This window comes from Vipera berus (assembly GCF_964194415.1).
Source record: "Vipera berus genome assembly, chromosome: W".
Lineage (NCBI taxonomy): Eukaryota > Metazoa > Chordata > Lepidosauria > Squamata > Viperidae > Vipera > Vipera berus.
Window position 1 is genome coordinate 53,046,374 of NC_138210.1, and position 18,916 is coordinate 53,065,289.

An 18,916-nucleotide genomic window follows, 5' to 3' on the forward strand; every position below is an offset into this window, starting at 1 on the left:
AATTAAATCTACAGCATTCCTCTCGTCCACTAGTTTTGTCACTTGGTCAAAGAATGCAATAAGGTTTGTCTGGCACGATCTGTTTTTGACAAACCCATGTTGGCTTTTAGTGATAACTTTGTTCACATCAAGGTGTTCGCTGATTTGTTGTTTGATTATCTTTTCCAGAATCTTCCCAGGTATTGAGGTCAGGCTGATAGGTCTGTAGTTTCCTGGATCTGTTTTTTTCCCTTTTTTGAAGATGGGAACTACATCAGCTCTCTTCCAGTCCTCTGGTAGTTCCCCAGTGCTCCAGGATCTTTGAAAAATATAGTTCAGTGGTTCTGAGATCACGTCTGCCAGTTCCTTGAGAACCTTGGGGTGTAATCCATCTGGTCCTGGTGATTTGAACTCGTCTAGGCTGGACAGGTGCTCACTTACCATTTTCTTGCCTATCTTAACTTGCGTTTCTATTCTGTTTTTTATGGCACTGGTTTTGGTAGGTTGCACTGTTTTTTCCCTTTGTGTAAAGACAGATGCAAAAAACAAATTAAATAGTTCTGCTTTCTCCCTGTTGCTTGTCACCTTCTTCCCACTTTCCCCCACTAATGGACCAATCATTTCCTTAACTTTTTTCTTGTTTCTTATATGTTGAAAGAAGCTTTTTTTGTTATTTTTGACTTTGGTCGCAAGCCTTAGTTCATTTTGAGCCTTAGCTTCCCTCACTTCATCTTTGTAGGCACGGGCTGTTTGCTGATATTCTGCCTTAGTTATGTGCCCCTCTTTCCACTTCCTATACTTGTCCCTTTTATCTTTCAGTTTGTCAGAGAGTTCTTTATGCAGCCATGCTGGTTTCCTTTGAAAGCTGTTATTTTTCTTCTTTGTTGGTATTGTGCTAGACTGGGCCTTTATTATCTCACTTTTCAAAATTTCCCAAGCTTCTTGAGTTGTTTTCCCCTTTAGGATTCTCATCCATGGAATTCTTCCCAAGGTCTCTCTAAGTTTATTGAAATTAGCTCTTTTAAAGTCCAAGACTCTAGTTTGGCTGTATTCTATTGCTTGTGCTTCCATAATGTTGAATTCCAATATTGCATGATCACTTCCCCCCAAGGTTCCTGTGGCTTTGACACTTTCTATCATTTCATCTCTGTTAGTGAGAATTAAATCCAATATGGCTAATCCCCTAGTTCCCTTCTCTACTTTTTGGGAGAGAAAGTTGTCTGCTAGGTTTGTCAGGAATCTGTTAGATCTTCCACTTGGTGCAGAATTTGTCTCCCAGTTGATATCAGGGTAATTAAAGTCCCCCATTACTATTGTGATGCGCTTCCTACATACCTTAGTTAACTGACTAGCAAAAAGTTCATCTATTTCCTCTGTTTGGTTAGGCGGCCTATAGTATACACCTATGGCAATGTCATTTTTTCTCCCTTTTATATTGACCCAAATACATTCAAGTTTACAGTTTTCATCATTGTTGTGCTCTATTTCTGTCAAGATAAAGTCCTTGCTTTAAGTACCACAACGGAGCTTGGAATGTCCATTGTAAGCCACTGTGGTCATTAAGTGGGTCGCCCCACGACCTGACTCCATTTTACAACAGTTTTACAAGGGTCATAAAGTGAGTCACCATTGTAGTTAATCAAATGGTGCGATTGTTAAGCAAACCACATGGTCATTAAGTGAATCCATTCTCTCAAATGGGCATTTTGGGCTGGCAATTTTTATTATTATTATTATTATTATTATTATTATTATTATTATTATTATTATTATTATTATTATTATTATTATTATTATAAATCAGCAACCAACATTGGAAAAATGCAACTGGTTGAAAATGTGAGATGGTTGCCAAGTGCCTGAAATGCAACCCTGTGGCTGCTGGGTCATGGTGGTGCCTAGCAGTAATGTCTAACGTCTAGGAAGGGTTGTAATTAGCTTTTGGGAGGATGGTCATCACTTTGCTCATTAAACAACTCCTCATTAAGCAAGGATTTCCTGCAATGCAGACATGGCCATTGGCCTCTATGTGGAAGAAGGATGCTGACCTCTTGGCCTAGAAACTTAAACAGCACTCAGGAGCTAACAACAGAAGAGTCAACACTTGGCCAAATGAATTTCTTTTATTGCAGATATTAGATACCCTAGTAACAAAAAACAGGTAGTGCAAAATCAAGCACCTAAGCTCTCTATTTATAACAGATCCATGGTTGAAATCTGTTTCTTCTTCTGCCCTTACATGGTAAAAAAACCTCCAAAACTTTTCACTTCTTGTTTCTTGCCCTTGGATGGGGTTTGGATAAGGGTCCTATCCAGTGCTAACTCAAGGTTATATGGTGTCCCTAGGCTATATTGACTGATGGTACCATCTTCTGCTGATGCAAAGATGGCATCTTTAGAATGATCTGGAAGATTAGGTGGCATGGGCGCCCCCAAACATTGACGCCCTAGATCAGTGTGTTCCCCAATCTTTACGGATTTATGTATCAGCAAAGGGCGGGGGGGGGGAGAGGGGATGGTTTTGCGTGAGTGGCACGGATGTGTGCACTTGCCCACCACTTGCACAAATAGAGCTGCAGGCTTCCCTGCCGCTCACACAAGTGGAGCTGCACATGTGCATGCGCTCGTGCACCTCTGCTGCGGCCCGGTTCTGAATGGGCCACAGCCTGGTACTAGGCCGCAGCCTGCGTAGCTTTAGCTTAAAGCTGGCCTCAGTCATCTGGCTTCAAGCTCCTTCACTTCCAGCTTTGTGGACTTCAATCCTCATAGGTTCAAACAGATTTAAATCCTGTGCCTAGACCAGTGTTTCTCAACTTTAAGATTGATTTCAGATCCCAGAATTAAAGTTGTTAAGACTGAGAAACACTGTGATATACCAACTGAAAGACAAAGCTAAGATTTACCAGCGTATCTTAACCTGAGCAAGATTTATGTGGACTTCAACTCCCAGACTTCCCCAGCCATGCTAACCAGTATTTTGATTCAACGGTGTTTTAATATTCATCAGGCAAATGACCTACTTGCCACCTTTTGTGAGTTATGATAGGACAATTAGGCTGCATTTCCAACAGGGCTGGTACCATAGAGAAAATCCCAGTTGGGTCGGAAGGTGGGAATTGAGCTTCACGCCCAGCATACGATCCAGATCCTCTGTCCAATGGACTTATTTTTTCTTAATCTTTATGTCTAAGCTTTACAATAATTGTGATGAGCATGGCTCTGTGTTCGTAGGAATGCCATGATGGCAGCAGCTACAGTGTCACTGCCCGTCACTAGAACCTTTGGGTTGGGATGTGGTGGCATTTTATTATGTACTGTGAAGCAAGGAATCAAACAGAATAGAACTGGAAGGGACCTTGGAGGTCTTCTAATCCAACCCCCTGCTCAAGCAAGAGACCCTATACCACTTCAGACAGGTGGCTTGTCCAAGTCTCCTCTTAAAAACCTCCAGTGATGAAGTGTAAAGTCGCATGCTTCACATAGAGACGGACACAGAGCTGGGGTAAAGATGAGTTTATTCTGAACAGAACGAACTGGGGAAACAGGGAAACCTGGTGTCTATTTGTACCTGCCCAGGTGGATGGCATCCAATCAGTTCAAACCTGGGCTTCCTGCCAGTGCAGGTGACAATGGGTGTAGATCCTGGCTTCCCACCAGGCTGACCATGCCTGGGGCTGTCAACAGCTTAAGTCATTAGGCTCATCCTGAGTGAGCAGTCATCGCCTGGAGCTGTCCAGCCCCTCTGCTGATCTGCACCATCAGCCTCCTGCTGTGCTGTCCTTTGTGTATGCTGGGAGGCATACACTGCACCCCTTCCCCCACAGTGAGGATGATCCTCTGTCGTTCCTTCTTAACTATATACAGCTTATTTACAATTTTTACATTTAACCCTCCAGATTCCTCCTCCCCCCAGGCTTAAGAGCGAACATAATCACTGAGGTAGCTGGGGGCTCTGTGTGTCCTGTTTGATCTTCTCAGGCTTGGCTCTGTAGTGGTTTCGGTTCTGCTTCCTGTTCCTTGGTCTGGTTGTGTTGGTCTGATTTGTGTGTGTGCATGTGTTTCTGTGTTGGCTCTTTGTGACCTGCTGCCCTCAGGCTCTTGCCTACTTTCCCTGTCAGCTCCCTGCCAGGCAGATGGATGCCCCAAAACCCTTCCTGCTGTTCTTCTGGGTGACTGTGACTGTGGGTGTGTTTGTGTTTGCTCTGCCTCCTCCCTTGCTGTTTCCATTGATTCTCCACCCGTCCTCTCAGGGGCTCTCTTCCTTAGTTGATCTAAGTGTCTCCTCCACAGGAGTCCCCCCTCCACCCTTACTCTGTAGGAGAGGGGGCCTGTCTGTTCCACCACTTCACCTGGCACCCATGGATGGCCTGTGCTGTAATTTCTGGCCCAGATCTGCTCCCCTATGTTGAAATTGGTTTTGAGGGTTGGGGGTTCTGTGTCTGCTGATACCCTGTCTGGGTGGAGTCTGTCTAACGTAGTTATGAGGCGTCTGCCCCACCTGAGCTCCGCTGGGCTCTTTCCTGTGGCTGTGCAGGGTGTTGCGTGTTGATGGAGGAGGAATGTGGCCAGTCTCTGTTTCCAGTCCCCTTGTACTATTCGTTTGAGTGCATCCTTGGTAGTCCGCACGAACCTCTCTGCCAACCCGTTACTGGCAGGGTGAAAGGGCGCTGAAGTGGCATGCCCAACCTGTCCCAGTGGTTAATTGTCCTATTAGGAAGTTTTTCCTTAATTCCAGGTTGCTTCTCTCCTTGATTAGTTTCCATCCATGGTTTCTTGTCTTGCTTTCTGGTACTTTGGAAAATAAGTGCATCTCTACCAGATGTTCAGAAGTGCACCTCCACCAGATGATTTCATTGACTCTTAGCAACCTAAAGCACTTTCATGGTATTCGCACGCCTTGATACCTTTGCAGATATTCTGGATTGGGAGGTTCCATTTTTTTTTGTTGGAGAAAATAGGGCCCCTGGTGGGATAGATATAGCATTTTCCTGATGTCCTCCAGATGTCTGAACTTCAGTTCGCAGAATTTCTAGGCAATGTGGAATTTGAGAAGTTGATTCGACTTGTTGGAAGTAAATTGAAATGTAAGACTACAGATGGTCCTCGACTTATGACCACAGCTGAGCCCAAATTTTTGCTACTAAGCGAAACAGCTGCAAGACAGTTGTTAAGTGAGTTTTGCCCCATTTTGCAACCTTTCTTGGCACAGTCCTTAAGTGAATCACTACAGTTGTTAAGTTAGTAACATGGTTGTTACATAAATCTGGCCTCCCCATTAACTTTGCTCGTCAGGATGCTGTAAAAAGTGATCACATGACCCAGGGATACTGCAACTGCCATAAATACATGCCAGTTGCCAAGCATCCTAATTTTGATCATGTGACCATGGGGAAGCTGCAACAGTTGGTTAAGTGTGAAAAATGGTCATAATTATGATCGCTTTTTTCAGTGCTGTTGTAACTTTGAACAGTTACTAAATGAGTGGTTGTTAAATCGAGGACTACTAGTAGTAGACATAGAAATAATACAATAATTGCATCAGGAATTCTCAAACTGTTTGCGTAAAGAGGCTTATGTATAGGTAGTTCTTGACTTATAACCACAGTTGGGACCAGAATTTTAATTGCTAAGCAAATGAGCCACCCCCAATTTGATGACCTTCTTTGCCACAGTTGTTAAGCAAAGCACTATAGTTGTTAAGTGAATTATGTGGTCATTAAACAAATCCAGCTTCTCCAATTCACCTTGCTTGTCCAAAGCTAGCTGAGAAGGTCCCGAGTAGCATTCATGTGATCCTGGGATGTAGCAACCATTCGGGAGAAGGGCGGTATAGAAATGATAATAAATTAAATTAAATTAAATAAATACTGGCCAAGTACCAGAATTTTGATCACATAGTGTGGGGATGGTGCAAAAGTTGTTAAGGGTAAGGACCAGTAGTCAGTCACTTTCTTCAGTGCCCCTGTAACTTTAGCAGTCACTAAATGAATGGTTGTAACTTGAACACCACCTGTATTACGCCACAGTCAAATGGCAATAACTCTTTTTTTAATGGGATAAAATTGTCCTGCTTGAATGCAGATGGACATTAATAGTTGGGACTTCTCATAGCTTATTTTTCCATAGATAAATAGCAAGCTACTGCAGCATTAAAGGTAAAGGTAAAGGTTCCCCCGCACATGCGTGCTAGTCGTTTCCGACTCTAGGGGCCGGTGCTCATCTCCGTTTCAAAGCCGAAGAGCCAGCGCTTGTCCGAGGACATCTCCGTGGTCATGTGGCCGGCATGACTAGAGGCCAAAGGCGCACGGAACGCTGTTACCTTCCCACCGGAGTGGTCCCTATTTTTCTACTTGCATTTTTACGTGCTTTCGAACTGCTAGGTGAGCAGAAGCTGGGACGAGTAACAACAATGAGGTATGGTTCTGTCTACCAGGAATACTTTAGACAAAGAAATCTCCAGCTGTGTTTTGTGAGAAATTTTATCTTCTGCCTTGCATAAAGACTCCAAATGCAATTCCTGAACAAGCACGAGGGACAGAACAGTAGTAGTAGTACAGTAGTACCAGCCACAGCAGGAATAAGAATAACAATAGCTTTAATATGAAACCATCCCACAAAGGGAGATGCTGAGTTCCTTCTAAAAACTCAGTCCCTGAAGAGTTAATAAACATCATAGAAGAAACCCTGAGAAATTAAACGGGGTGGAGTGGGGTGGGGAGAGGTGTCTTGAAGCAAATGCATCTTTAAAGAGTTCCAGGCAGGATTTGGTTAACTCCAAGAGGTGAAGGGGGTGGAGGTGGTATAATCCCTGTTGCAATTCCAGAGCAAGGACAAGGAAGCTCCCCCTTGAGGTCTCTTTGAGTAATGCAGCAGCTTGCTTCAACAGGCTTCACCAGTTCTATTCCCGAATGTCCACATTTACTAGAAGTAGAAAAGCATCAGTTTCAATCATAGTCAAGTAGGAATCCGGAAAGGAATGAGAAGGCCTTCACTTCATCCAATGTGGGTGCTGCTTCTCTTCCAGAGTATTTCCCAGTTTTTGACAGTTTCAGCTCCAATGATTTTGAAGCTCTGCCTTCAATCCCCATTGGTACTAAACAATTCGTGGCTATCTACTTCCAAGCATCTGACCAGCAAGAGGTATATTGTTATTCTTTGTAAACTGAGGGCACCTTGAGCAATAAAATCAGGATTTGAAGGAGTTCAGTCTATATACAAATGGCCCAACTCCAGTGTGAAAGAATGGAAATCGATGATATAAAGGGAGGATTTGGAGGAGGCACCAACTATTCTTCTCACCGAGCCTGTTCACCAAACAGATTCCAGAGCTCCAGTGGCTTTTCCCCATCACCAGTCTCAAAAGGTAAAAAAGTTTTATCTCAACTCTGCAAACCCCAGAGAGGGGTGACCTGAGTCAGGGAAGAGAGCAGGAAACAGTGACAGGAAGGCAGTGCCAACATCTGGCAGCTGTGTCATTCCCTCCCAGGCAGAAGCACATGTCCCAAGTGTCCACGATCATGACCTCAGTCCTGCACCTGCCAGACGATGAGGTGGCTCCGGTCCGCTCGACGGAGGCGCGGGTTCGGGTGTAGCAGGTCACCATAGTGCTTATCGGAGTTGTCTCCTGGACATGGAAGAAAACGGTGGCCACATTAGAAGACTTCAGGTCTACCCCAAAGGAACCACCAAGAACATTCCCACCAACACCAACCGGGAAAAACACTAGTGTATAAACAGAAAAGGGACGCGGTGGCTCAGTGGGTTAGGACGCTGAGCTTGTCGATCAGAAGGTCGGCAGTTTGGCGGGTCGAATCCCAAGTGCCGCGTAACAGAGTGAGCGCCTGTTACTCGTCCCAGCTTCTGCCAACCTAGCAGTTCGAAAGCACGTAAAAATGCAAGTAGAAAAATAGGGACCACTACGGTGGGAAGGTAACAGCGTTCCGTGCGCCTTTGGCGTGTAGTCATGCCAGCCACATGACCACGGAGACGTCCTCAGACAAGTGCTGGCTCTTCAGCTTTGAAAGGGAGATGAGCACCGCCCCCTAGAGTTGGAAACAACTAGCACGCATGTGCGGGGGGAACCTTTACCTTTACCTTATAAACAGAAAGCAAACCCCACTTCCTTCTAGCACTGATGATGTTACTCAATTGGGGAATGAAATGTCTGTAAGATAGCAACCAAGCTTAGAGAGCACCAAGGACCCCACAGTTCAACCCTGAGCTACAAATTTTCTCTTTTATTGGTATCAAGATGACTGTTGGTTACTGGATTACAGCACCCCACTATCTCTTGCCATTGGACAAGGGGGGTGGGGTGGGTGGAGGTGAAACTGAGTCACCTCTGGACCACTTTAGTTTCTCCATCCCCACTTACCTATCCGGAGATTAATATACCCTTCCCCTCCACTTAGCACCAAGCTGCAAGGTTTGCTTAGTTTCTCTTGACTGTGCGAGGCCTTGAGGTTTTCTGTGGCAGATGGATCCACGTATCCTAGAAGAATGAAAAGGAGTCAGAACTATTTGAATCCCCCAAACACCAAAAAGTAAAATGATAACAATGACTCCCAAACCCTGTTCTGGATAGGAATAGCAACTTTCTTCTTTCCTCAGAATCATACCTGGTGTTTAGAATAAATCTGTCTCATCAACGGACATTTGGATTGGCCTCAATATGAAATCATGTTTTTTTTCCCTTTGAGTCAAAATAGAGCTGGAAGGGACATTGGAGGTCTTCTAGTCCATCCCCCTGCTCAAGCAGGAGACCCTATACCATTTCAGACAAGTGACTGTCCAGTCTCTTCTTAAAAACCTCCAGTGATGAAGCACCCACAACTTCTGAAGGCAAGCCTGATTTACTGGCTAATTGTCCTCGCTGTAGATAAATTTCTCCTTAATTCCAGGTTGTTTCTCTCTAGAATAGAATAGAATAGAATAGAATAGAATAGAATAGAATAGAATAGAATAGAATAGAATAGAATAGAATAGAATCTGGAAGGGACCTTGGAGATCTTCTAGTCCAGCCCCGTGCTCAAGCAGGAGAACCTATACCATCTCAGACAAGTGACTGTCTAGCCTCTTCTTAAAAATCTCCAGTGATGGAGTGCCCACAATTTCTGGAGGCAAGCTGTTCCACTGGTTAATTGTCCTCACTGTCAGGAAGTTTCTCCTTAATTCCAGGTTGCTTCTCTCTTTGATAAGTCTCCAACCACTGTTTCTTTGTCCTGCCCTCTGGTGCTTTGGAAAACAAGTTGACCCCCCCCCTTTGTGGCAGTGCCTCAAACACTGGAATACTGCTATCATGTCCCCCCCCCCACAGTCCTCCTTTTCTCTAGACTAGCCAAACCCAAATCCTGCAACCGTTCTTCATATGTTTTAGTCTCCTTTAATCATCTTAGTACCCCTTCATGGATTACTGCCTTGTCGTGGCGAAGGACAAGGAATGGGTGAATTTAATTCAGATGACCATCAGGTATACTACTGCGGGCAAGAATCCCTCAGAAGAAATGGAGTAGCCTTCATAGTCAATAAAAGAGTAGGAAAAGCAATACTGGGATACAATCCTCAAAATGACAGAATGATCTCAGTTCGAATCCAAGGCAAACCATTCAATATTACAGTTGTCCAAGTCTATGCCCCAACTACCAGTGCTGAAGAGGATGAAATTGACCGGTTCTATGAAGCCCTACAGCACCTTATAGAACTAACACCAAAAAATGATGTCCTTATCATCATGGGGGATTGGAATGCTAAAGTAGGAAGCCAAAAGATAAGCGGAATAACAGGAAAGTTTGGCCTTGGAGTACAAAATGAAGCAGGGCACAGGTTGATAGAATTTTGTCAAGAGAATACGATGGTCATAGCAAACACTCTTTTCCAACAACCCAAGAGACGGCTCTACACATGGACATCACCAGACGGTCAACACAGAAATCAGATTGACTATATGCTCTGCAGCCAAAGATGGAGAAGCTCTATACAGTCAGTAAAAACAAGACCAGGAGCTGACTGTGGCTCAGACCATGAGCTTCTCATTGCAAAGTTTAGGCTTAAACTGAAGAAAGTAGGGAAAAGCACTAGGCCACTCAGGTATGAATTAAATCATATCCCTGTTGAATATACAATAGAGGTGACAAATAGATTTAAGGAATTAGATTTGATAGACAGAGTGCCTGAAGAACTATGGACAGAGGTTCGCAACATTGTACAACAGGTAGCATCCAAAACCATCCCAAAGAAAAAGAAATGCAAGAAAGCAAAATGGCTGTCTGAGGAAGCTTTGCAAATAGCTGAGGAAAGGAGGAAAACGAAAGGCAAGGGAGAAAAAGAAAGATATGCCCAATTGAATGCAGAATTCCAGAGAATAGCTAGAAGAGATAAGAATGCCTTCTTAAATGAACAGTGCAAAGAAATAGAAGAAAACAATAGAATAGGGAGGACCAGAGATCTTTTCAAGAAAATTGGAGAGATGAAGGGAACGTTTCATGCAAAAATGGGCATGATAAAGGACCAAAATGGCAGGGACCTAACAGAGGCAGAAGAGATTAAGAAGAGGTGGCAAAATTACACAGAAGAACTATACAAGAATGAGCTTAACATCCCTGATAATCACAATGAGGTGGTCACTGATCTCGAGCCAGACATCCTAGAATGTGAAGTGAAGTGGGCCTTAGAAAAACTGAGCAACAACAAAGCTAGTGGAGGTGACAGTATTCCAGCTGAGCTATTCAAAATCTTAAAAGACGATGCAGTAAAAGTGCTACACTCAATTTGCCAGCAAATTTGGAAAACTCAACAGTGGCCACAGGATTGGAAAAGATCAGTTTACATTCCAATTCCAAAGAAAGGCAGTGCCAAAGAATGTTCAAACTATCGCACCATTGCACTCATTTCTCATGCTAGTAAAGTTATGCTTAAAATCCTACAAGCTAGACTCCAGCAGTATGTGGATCGAGAACTACCAGAAGTACAGGCAGGATTTCGAAGAGGCAGAGGAACCAGAGATCAAATTGCCAACATACGCTGGATCATGGAGAAAGCTAGAGAGTTCCAGAAAAACATCTACTTCTGCTTCATTGATTATGCTAAAGCCTTTGATTGTGTGGATCATAACAAACTGTGGCAAGTTCTTAAAGAGATGGGCGTACCAGACCATCTTATTTGTCTCTTGAGAAACCTATATGCGGGCCAAGAAGCAACAGTGAGAACTGGACACGGAACCACTGATTGGTTCAAAATTGGGAAAGGAGTCCGGCAAGGCTGTATACTGTCGCCCTGCCTATTTAACTTATATGCAGAGCACATCATGAGAAAGGCAGGGCTAGATGAATCAAAAATTGGAATTAAGATTGCCGGAAGAAATATCAACAACCTAAGATATGCAGATGATACCACTCTAATGGCAGAAAGTGAAGAAGAACTAAAGAGCCTCTTGTTGCGGGTGAAGAAGGAGAGCGCAAAAGTTGGGTTGAAACTAAACATTAAGAAAACGAAGATCATGGCATCCGGCCCTCTCAATTCCTGGCAAATAGATGGGGAAGAAATGGAGGTAGTGACAGATTTTATTTTCCTGGGCTCCAAGATCACTGCAGATGGAGCCTGTAGCCAAGAAATTAAAAGACGCTTGCTCCTCGGGAGGAAAGCCATGACAAATCTAGACAGCACACTAAAAAGCAGAGACATCACCCTGTCAACAAAAGTGCGTATAGTCAAGGCTATGGTCTTCCCAGTTGCAATGTATGGCAGTGAAAGTTGGACCATAAGAAAGGCTGAGCACCAAAGAATTGAGGCCTTTGAACTATGGTGCTGGAGAAGACTCCTGCGAGTCCCTTGGACGGCAAGACGATCAAACCGGTCAGTCCTAGAGGAGATCAACCCTGACTGCTCTTTAGAAGGCCAGATCCTGAAGCTAAAACTCAAACTGAAGCAGTAGGCATGAGCTTAAATGGACTCCAGAAGATGGTAGAAGACAGGAAGGCCTGGAGGAACATTGTCCATAGGGTCGCGATGGGTCGGACACGACTTCGCAGCTAACAACAACAATCATCTTAGTTGCACTTCTTTGCACTTTTCCCAAAGTCTCAACATCTTTTCTTTGAGAGGTCAATTCAGCAAGGTCGCCCCAAAAAGGCACAAAATTCTGCGCCATAGTACAGGTAGTCCTCGACTTACAACAGCTCATTTAGTGACCGTTCAAAATTGCAACGGCACTGGAAAAAAAATGCCTTATGACCTTTTTTCACACTTGGGGCCACTGCAGCAATCCCATGGTCACGTGATCAAAATTCAGACGCTTGGCAACCGACTCATATTTATGACAGTTGCAGTGTCTCGGGGTCATGTGATGACCTTTTGTGACCTTCTGACAAAAAAAAAATCAACGGGGAAGCCAGATTCACTGAACAACCGCATCACTAACTTAACAACTGCAGTGATTCACGTAACAGCTGTAGCAAGACAGGTGGTAAAATGGGGCAAAATTCACTTAACAGCTGCCTAGCATGGAAACAGATATTTTGGGCTCAATTGTGGTCATAGGTCAAGGACTACCTGTAGGTAGAAGTGGAGGAAGGTAAGATTTGAGAAGAATGGCTTTTGATCTTCTTGTTGCTGTTGTTGTCATACATAAGAGCAAAGTTACAATAAATGATAACAGCCACAAGGTTACTCTAAGCACCAACATGAAAGGACTCAACCTCTGCAGTACCCACAATAGAAGGATGGATGGTGAAATTAATGAAGTTGGTGGACAGGGCAAAATTGAATGGGTTGATTAAAGAAAAGATTTTATTCTAGTTTTATTTCTATTTGGAAACCATTCTTGGATATTTTGCTTTGAAGCTGAAAGAAAAAGAATTTTAACCTTGGGATGTGACGACTAGACCTGTTTACAACTAGAGAAGTACAGTGCGCTATGGTTTATCCTGTTTCAAAAAGGTCATTGTATTTCATATTTGTATCTAAGAAAGAAAGTCAGAAGTTATTCTTTTCTAAAGCCTTCTTCCCCCCATGTTTGTTTGTACTGCCCAAATTTGCTTTTTCCTTATCCTTCCCTCTTTCTTTTTAATTGTTTTTTTTCTATGCCTTTTTTGTAGTTTAGACATTTTAAAAAACTAATTAATTTTTTGGTGGAAAAAAGGAACGGCTTGTGATGCAGCTCTAGATATTCCTGCTAGTTTAGGCCACTGTTTTTCAACCTTGGTAACTTTAACATGTATGGACTTCAACTCCCAGAATTCTGGAAACTTAAGTCCATCTTAAATTTTTTAAGATTGAAAAACACTGGATTAGACTCATCCGTATATACCCTTTCTTTCCTATTCTCCTTTCTCTTTTAGTCCTTTTTGCTATTTTCTTTATTACTTTTAATGTTATTTTCTTTATTACCATTTCTTTATCTGATGTTTTCTCTATTTATATGATCTATGGTACCTACGTCTTTCTTTTATTAAAACTGTCTTTTTACTGTATGATAGGAAAAAATGTCTTTCGGTGTATGACCAAATAAATAAATAAGGTACCCACTCACCTTGTCTTTTAGAGCTTTGGCTAACTTATTTTTTTCCTATTTATTTTAATGAGTGGCATTTTAGGCAATGAGGGGAACTAAAACCTAAACTGAAAATGAATTGCTTCACCCTGCTCCTTCTAATTGTTATTTAGGCTAGATGTTTTATTGATTTTAGCTTTTTTAGTGTGTGTTTTTTTTACTTGTATTGTGAATAACCCTGGAATAAAAGCTAATGAAGGTAGTATATCAAAACTATTCGATAAATAAGGCCATTAAACATTATTAGCCAGAAAAATATAGTATTAACTTGCACTTTCATAGAGTCCCAGGGGAGGATTACCTTCTCTGCAACCAGTGTGGAAATGCATGCTATTCACCATGTGGCAAATTAGATTTCTTCCAAGCAGAAGGCAAAAAATAAAAAATAAAAAAACTGGCTACAAATTAACCAATATGGACTTTCTGGTTGCCTCTGCCAATCTGACCATTTGTTAAATACACGGCAACAGATGTGCCCAAAATAAACAAATCAAGTACATCAGACATGTCAAACCCGCGATGTCACGTGAGCGAGATGTCATGTGAGACATGTGAGACATGTCAAATGTGACGTCACGTGAGACATGTCAAACGTGCGACGTATCAGAGCTTTTTCCCCATCGCCGGCAATGGGGTGGGCACGGTTTTGTTGCGACGCGTCCGGCCCGTGGGCCAGCAGTTTGACACCCCTGAAGTACATGGTAAGAAAGAAAGAAAGAAAGAAAGAAAGAAAGAAAGAAAGAAAGAAAGAAAGAAAGAAAGAAAGAAAGAAAGAAAGAAAGAAAGAAAGAAAGAAAGCTGCAGTTTAGAATCCTATTTCTTGCTGCCCCACCCGTGAATCAGAATTGTAGAAAATCAGAATGCCGCCCTTTTTTCAATTGGCACAAAAGCCAGATTTTTTTGGCACAGAATCTACACCCTTTGCTCACACTGGTTAAAGGCACAATTCACTGCCCTGCGAGGCAGGACATTATATCAGTCAGCCACTGAAGTTTCACTCAGTCCATTTTAAACACAGCTACTATTTTAAAGGTTCCGCTCTATTTTTTGTTCATTTAAACTTTAAAAATACATGGCTCCCATCTCACTGAATTTAGCATTTTCTGCCTACACTTGGTCTCAACTTCCAAAAATTCCCAGCCAAGATGCTGACAGGAGTGCCTTGTTTATCACAACCCCCGCTTCCTTCCTCCTCCTCTGTTGTTTCTCCCACGCCAGGAAAATCTGTAAACATCTCAGGGAAGAAACTCGTCATATTTTGCTCAACTGTCATGGACACGGGCGGCCCTTTCTGAAAAATCAAGAAATGGTTTTCCAAACGTTTCTTGCAGACTACCTGGGACAGAATCAAAGAAACGGACAGCATCACGGTGCCCGTGGTAGCTGATCTGGGCTTGCTCCATAGCACAATAAGGGATACCAAAAGAGGAAGAAGTCTTCAAGCTTGTGGAAAATTCTGCAGGGAAAAAGGAAAAACCATCTCAGAACTAAATACGCCCAGCTGTGAATTTTCCCCACAACCAGAAGGAGACGTATTCGCTTACCGGAGACAAAAGGCACAGATATAATGGTGCCACCGGATGTGCCAACCCACAGCCGCTTTCCAAAAGCACCAAGAGCTGAGATGTTCAAGGCCAAGCTAACACTGCTGGGCCCTGAAGGATGAGGAAGAGAAAGCAAGGGTGAGCTTGTATATATTTGACAGACTAGCACTGAGGATCTTACCTAGTTTGGTTAATAAAACAACTGCAAGAAAGCAACCAAGCGCAGAGAGCACCAAGGAACGCTCAGAGGCGCTGAGGCACATTATCCCCGTCATGATGACTGAGAATTCTGGAGGCTGTGCGCCCCAACCTGAGCACCAAGTTGGAGAAGACCATTCAAGATTTCTTTTTCTCTTTTTCTCTATTTTTTTTCTTTCTCTTCTCCTCCTCCTCCTCCCCCCCTTCCATCTTCATCTTCTACATTTATGTGCCATCTGTTTCCCAATAACTCTGGGCATCTCAGACCTCTAGATCTCCTGTCTAGATCCACACATCATTTATGACATTTATGACAATGGATATAGGCCAGGGTTCCCCAACCCCTCGGTCCGTGGACCGGTACTGGGCCGCGGCATGCCAGCAACCGGTCCGCACAAACAAGCAAAGCCCCATCCGCGGGATGCAGGCAGCACACAAAACCACGTTCCCTCTGGTCCAGGGGAAAACTCTCCCCACATAACCGGTTCCTGGTGCCCAAAAGGTTGGGGACCTCTGATATAGGCAACTTGCGCCTCTCCAAGTATTGCTAAATTACACTTTCCAACAGCCCCAGCCAATTTGGGCCGCAAGAAGAGATGCTGGGAGCTGTCCTTCTGTGACATTCGAAGGACCTAATCCTGGTCCAGGAATTCCATCTACAACAGATGATCTGAGAAATGGAGTCCACAATAGTGAAGGAGCTTTCTATAAAAATTCTAATCCTTCAACAACCCTCCAGTGCTGCATATTCCTCCGGCAACCAGAGCAGCTTGCAGATCAGGTCCTGCCTAATTTACTCCTTCCCACCCTTTCACGGGGTTTCTCAACCTCAACTTTTAAGAGGTGTGGACTTCAACTCCCAGAATTCCCCAGCCAGCATGTGCTGCAATATCCAAGATCCTGCCTCTTGGTGCCCTCTGGTTCCTGACACAGTCAGCCACAACAGAACAAGTCCACCTGAAGGTCCAGTTAAACTGATTTCTTGCTAATCATGCCTTATGCACAGGAATCTTCTGAACTAACACTTACCACCTGTTTGGAGTTAGATAAGGGTCAATGGAATTCAAGGGAACTTGGACTTAGTTCACTTATGGCTACATAGAGATTCTAGGCTGGTCCCTCTTTTAACCCCACCCTCAGGTTCTGTCTTTCCTTTTCCTACAGCCACTCACCAAACGTGCGGCTGACGAAGGGCTCCAGTTCCACCTCCTGCAGTGGCTGCCCCGTCTCTGCGTGGAGAAGGCGCAGAATGGTCTCCAGACGGACTGAAACCCAGATGCCACCACCAGCTGCTGCCATGTGCCGGACATGGCTTTCAGGGTGCGAAGTCACTTCAAAGTATCGCTGGAAGGAAGGAAAAGCAATTGGTGGCAAGGGAGCAAGATCCAAATGATAGGCATGCCAATTTTCTCTGGCGTGGATGGAGGGAGACTTTGGCCTGTGGGCTGGGCGAGGACTCTTTTGAATACAGGTGGTCCTCGGCTTACAATCAGTCAGTTTAGTGACCCTTCGAAGTTATAAAGGAGGCACTGAAAAAAGTGACTTATGACTGTTTTTCACATTAATGACCGCTGCGGCATGCCCATGCTCATGTGATCACAATTCTACTAAGAATGTGGATGTCAACGCTGCTAACATCGGATGTTTTGCATTGATAACAGATGGAAATGTAGCCATCTTTTTCCCTTTCACTTTTAGAGTTAGATGATGTTGGGTGGGAGGGGGAATGTGAATGAGACTCTAGCTAGACACAACAACACAAAACGTAGCATGAGAATCAAGGTTATTGAGCCCAGAGCTGATAAAGAATTGACGGGATGGAGAGTTGGAGAGGAAACCCACGCTTCAAGCTAATTGGGGAATGTGATTTATGACTGTCAATTGGAGGAGGGAATTGTACTTTGATACTATGTGCCCAAGGGAGGGGAATTCAGTTTTTGGCTTCCGATTAGGCAGTACCGATATTATGCTACTCGAATAAAAGATTCTTTAAGGTAAACAATGCCTCGAAGTTCTTTTGAACAGTTTCATCTGTCGGAACCATGACACTGGATGGAGTGGATTCCTGTGACCTCAATCTGTTCCAGCCCCATCTGAGTTTTCCACTGTACAACGCCTGGGTTTCCACAGCTTCCAGTAACGGCCTCATGTCTCAGCAGGCTCACCTGAATGCGAGCGGTCCGAGGATCCAGCAGGTAGATTCGATTTCCATAACCGCACCAGAGCCAATTCAACACAGGGATGATGCAACGAATGGAGCGCCGTGGCCTTCCCAACTCAACGAGGCGTGGGGAGTGCAGATCCCAGTTGCGATCTAAGAAAAGACTGAGTTATTATACTGTAAGCCGCCCAAAGTCACCTTGAACTGTGAGATAGGCAGCATATAAGTTTAATAAATAAGTAAATGAAATAAGTGTCAAGTCCCACATAAGCTGGGCAAAATCAAGGAAGCAACATCTACAGTAGTGGCCAAAATTGTGGAAACCTTTTGGGAAAAGTGTACAGTAGAAATGCCACCTTTGGTTAAGTTTCCACCAATTTTTCTTCTAATTTCTTTGTAACTGTAGCCTTGTTCACTTAATAATTCTATTTTACCTCACTTTCTGGGCAGTCAACTCTTTGCACCATTACTTTAGTTTTATTACGTTTTACAAGCTCACTAAATGAAAGAAAAAAAAACCCAACCAACTTCATAGCGATCACATAACACACTGACAAATGTCCTCCTCTCATCATCGTTTCCGACTCTAGGGGCCGGTGCTCATCTCCGTTTCAAAGCCGAAGAGCCAGTGCTTGTCCGAGAACGTCTCCGTGGTCATGTGGCCAGCATGACTAGACGCCAAAGGCGCACGGAACGCTGTTACCTTCCCACCGTAGTGGTCCCTATTTTTCTACTTGCATTTTTACGTGCTTTCGAACTGCTAGGTTGGCAGAAGCTGGGACGAGTAACAGGCACTCACTCTGTTACGCGGCACTCGGGATTCGACCCCCCAAACTGCCAACCTGCTGATCGACAAGCTCAGCGTCCTAACCCACTGAGCCAACGCGTCCCTTAATACATGACATCTTCAATACATGACATCAATAACTGAGTCCTAACTTGCCAAAACAAGATGACACCTGATTGGCTCTCTAAACACTCATGCTCATTGGCCACCTGATATCAACCTAAGCAAGTTGTGCTTCCTTTTTCTGGTTATTTGGCTATAACGTTTCATAGAATACAGTACAGATAATTGAACAAACTTTGTTGCATTACATTCTTGATTAAAGTATCGTTCCATTAGTATATAATTTTATGGTACTACTCAAAAAAAAGTGGTGTTATTAGCCATCAAACCTCAAAAATACACTTTTCCCAAAAGGTTTCCACAATTTTGGCCACTACTGTACACAGACTTCAGTAAGGTATCTTTAATGCTAGTCTTTGGGTAATTATAGAATCTTGGAACCTGCAAGCATTTCAAATCCTGGTTTACAATGAGTTTGTTTAAGGCAGAATCTCTTGGAAATGCTTCTTCCCAGATTTCTTGCTACCTCGGCTTTACTGCTGTTGCGGTAATAAGACAAGCTGTCAATTGACTGACATTATGTCTCTTGATTATTTATGACTGTTTATCCTTCTGTCAGTTTCCTAGCCTCTATGCAT

General features: G+C 43.6%; 1 protein-coding gene across 1 annotated transcript in view; it reads right to left on the reverse strand.

Annotated features, from left to right (window-relative positions):
- Window positions 1–6,557: 6,557 nt before the first annotated feature.
- Window positions 6,558–18,916, reverse strand: part of LOC308675955 (C-Jun-amino-terminal kinase-interacting protein 4-like) — a 50,690-nt gene continuing 38,331 nt past the window's right edge. The window contains 6 exon segments of the mRNA XM_081341636.1: window positions 6,558–7,603; window positions 8,354–8,470; window positions 14,862–14,981; window positions 15,070–15,180; window positions 16,440–16,611; window positions 17,433–17,581. Of these exon segments, the coding sequence (XP_081197762.1) occupies window positions 7,503–7,603; window positions 8,354–8,470; window positions 14,862–14,981; window positions 15,070–15,180; window positions 16,440–16,611; window positions 17,433–17,581 (770 nt within the window). The 3' untranslated portion in view covers window positions 6,558–7,502.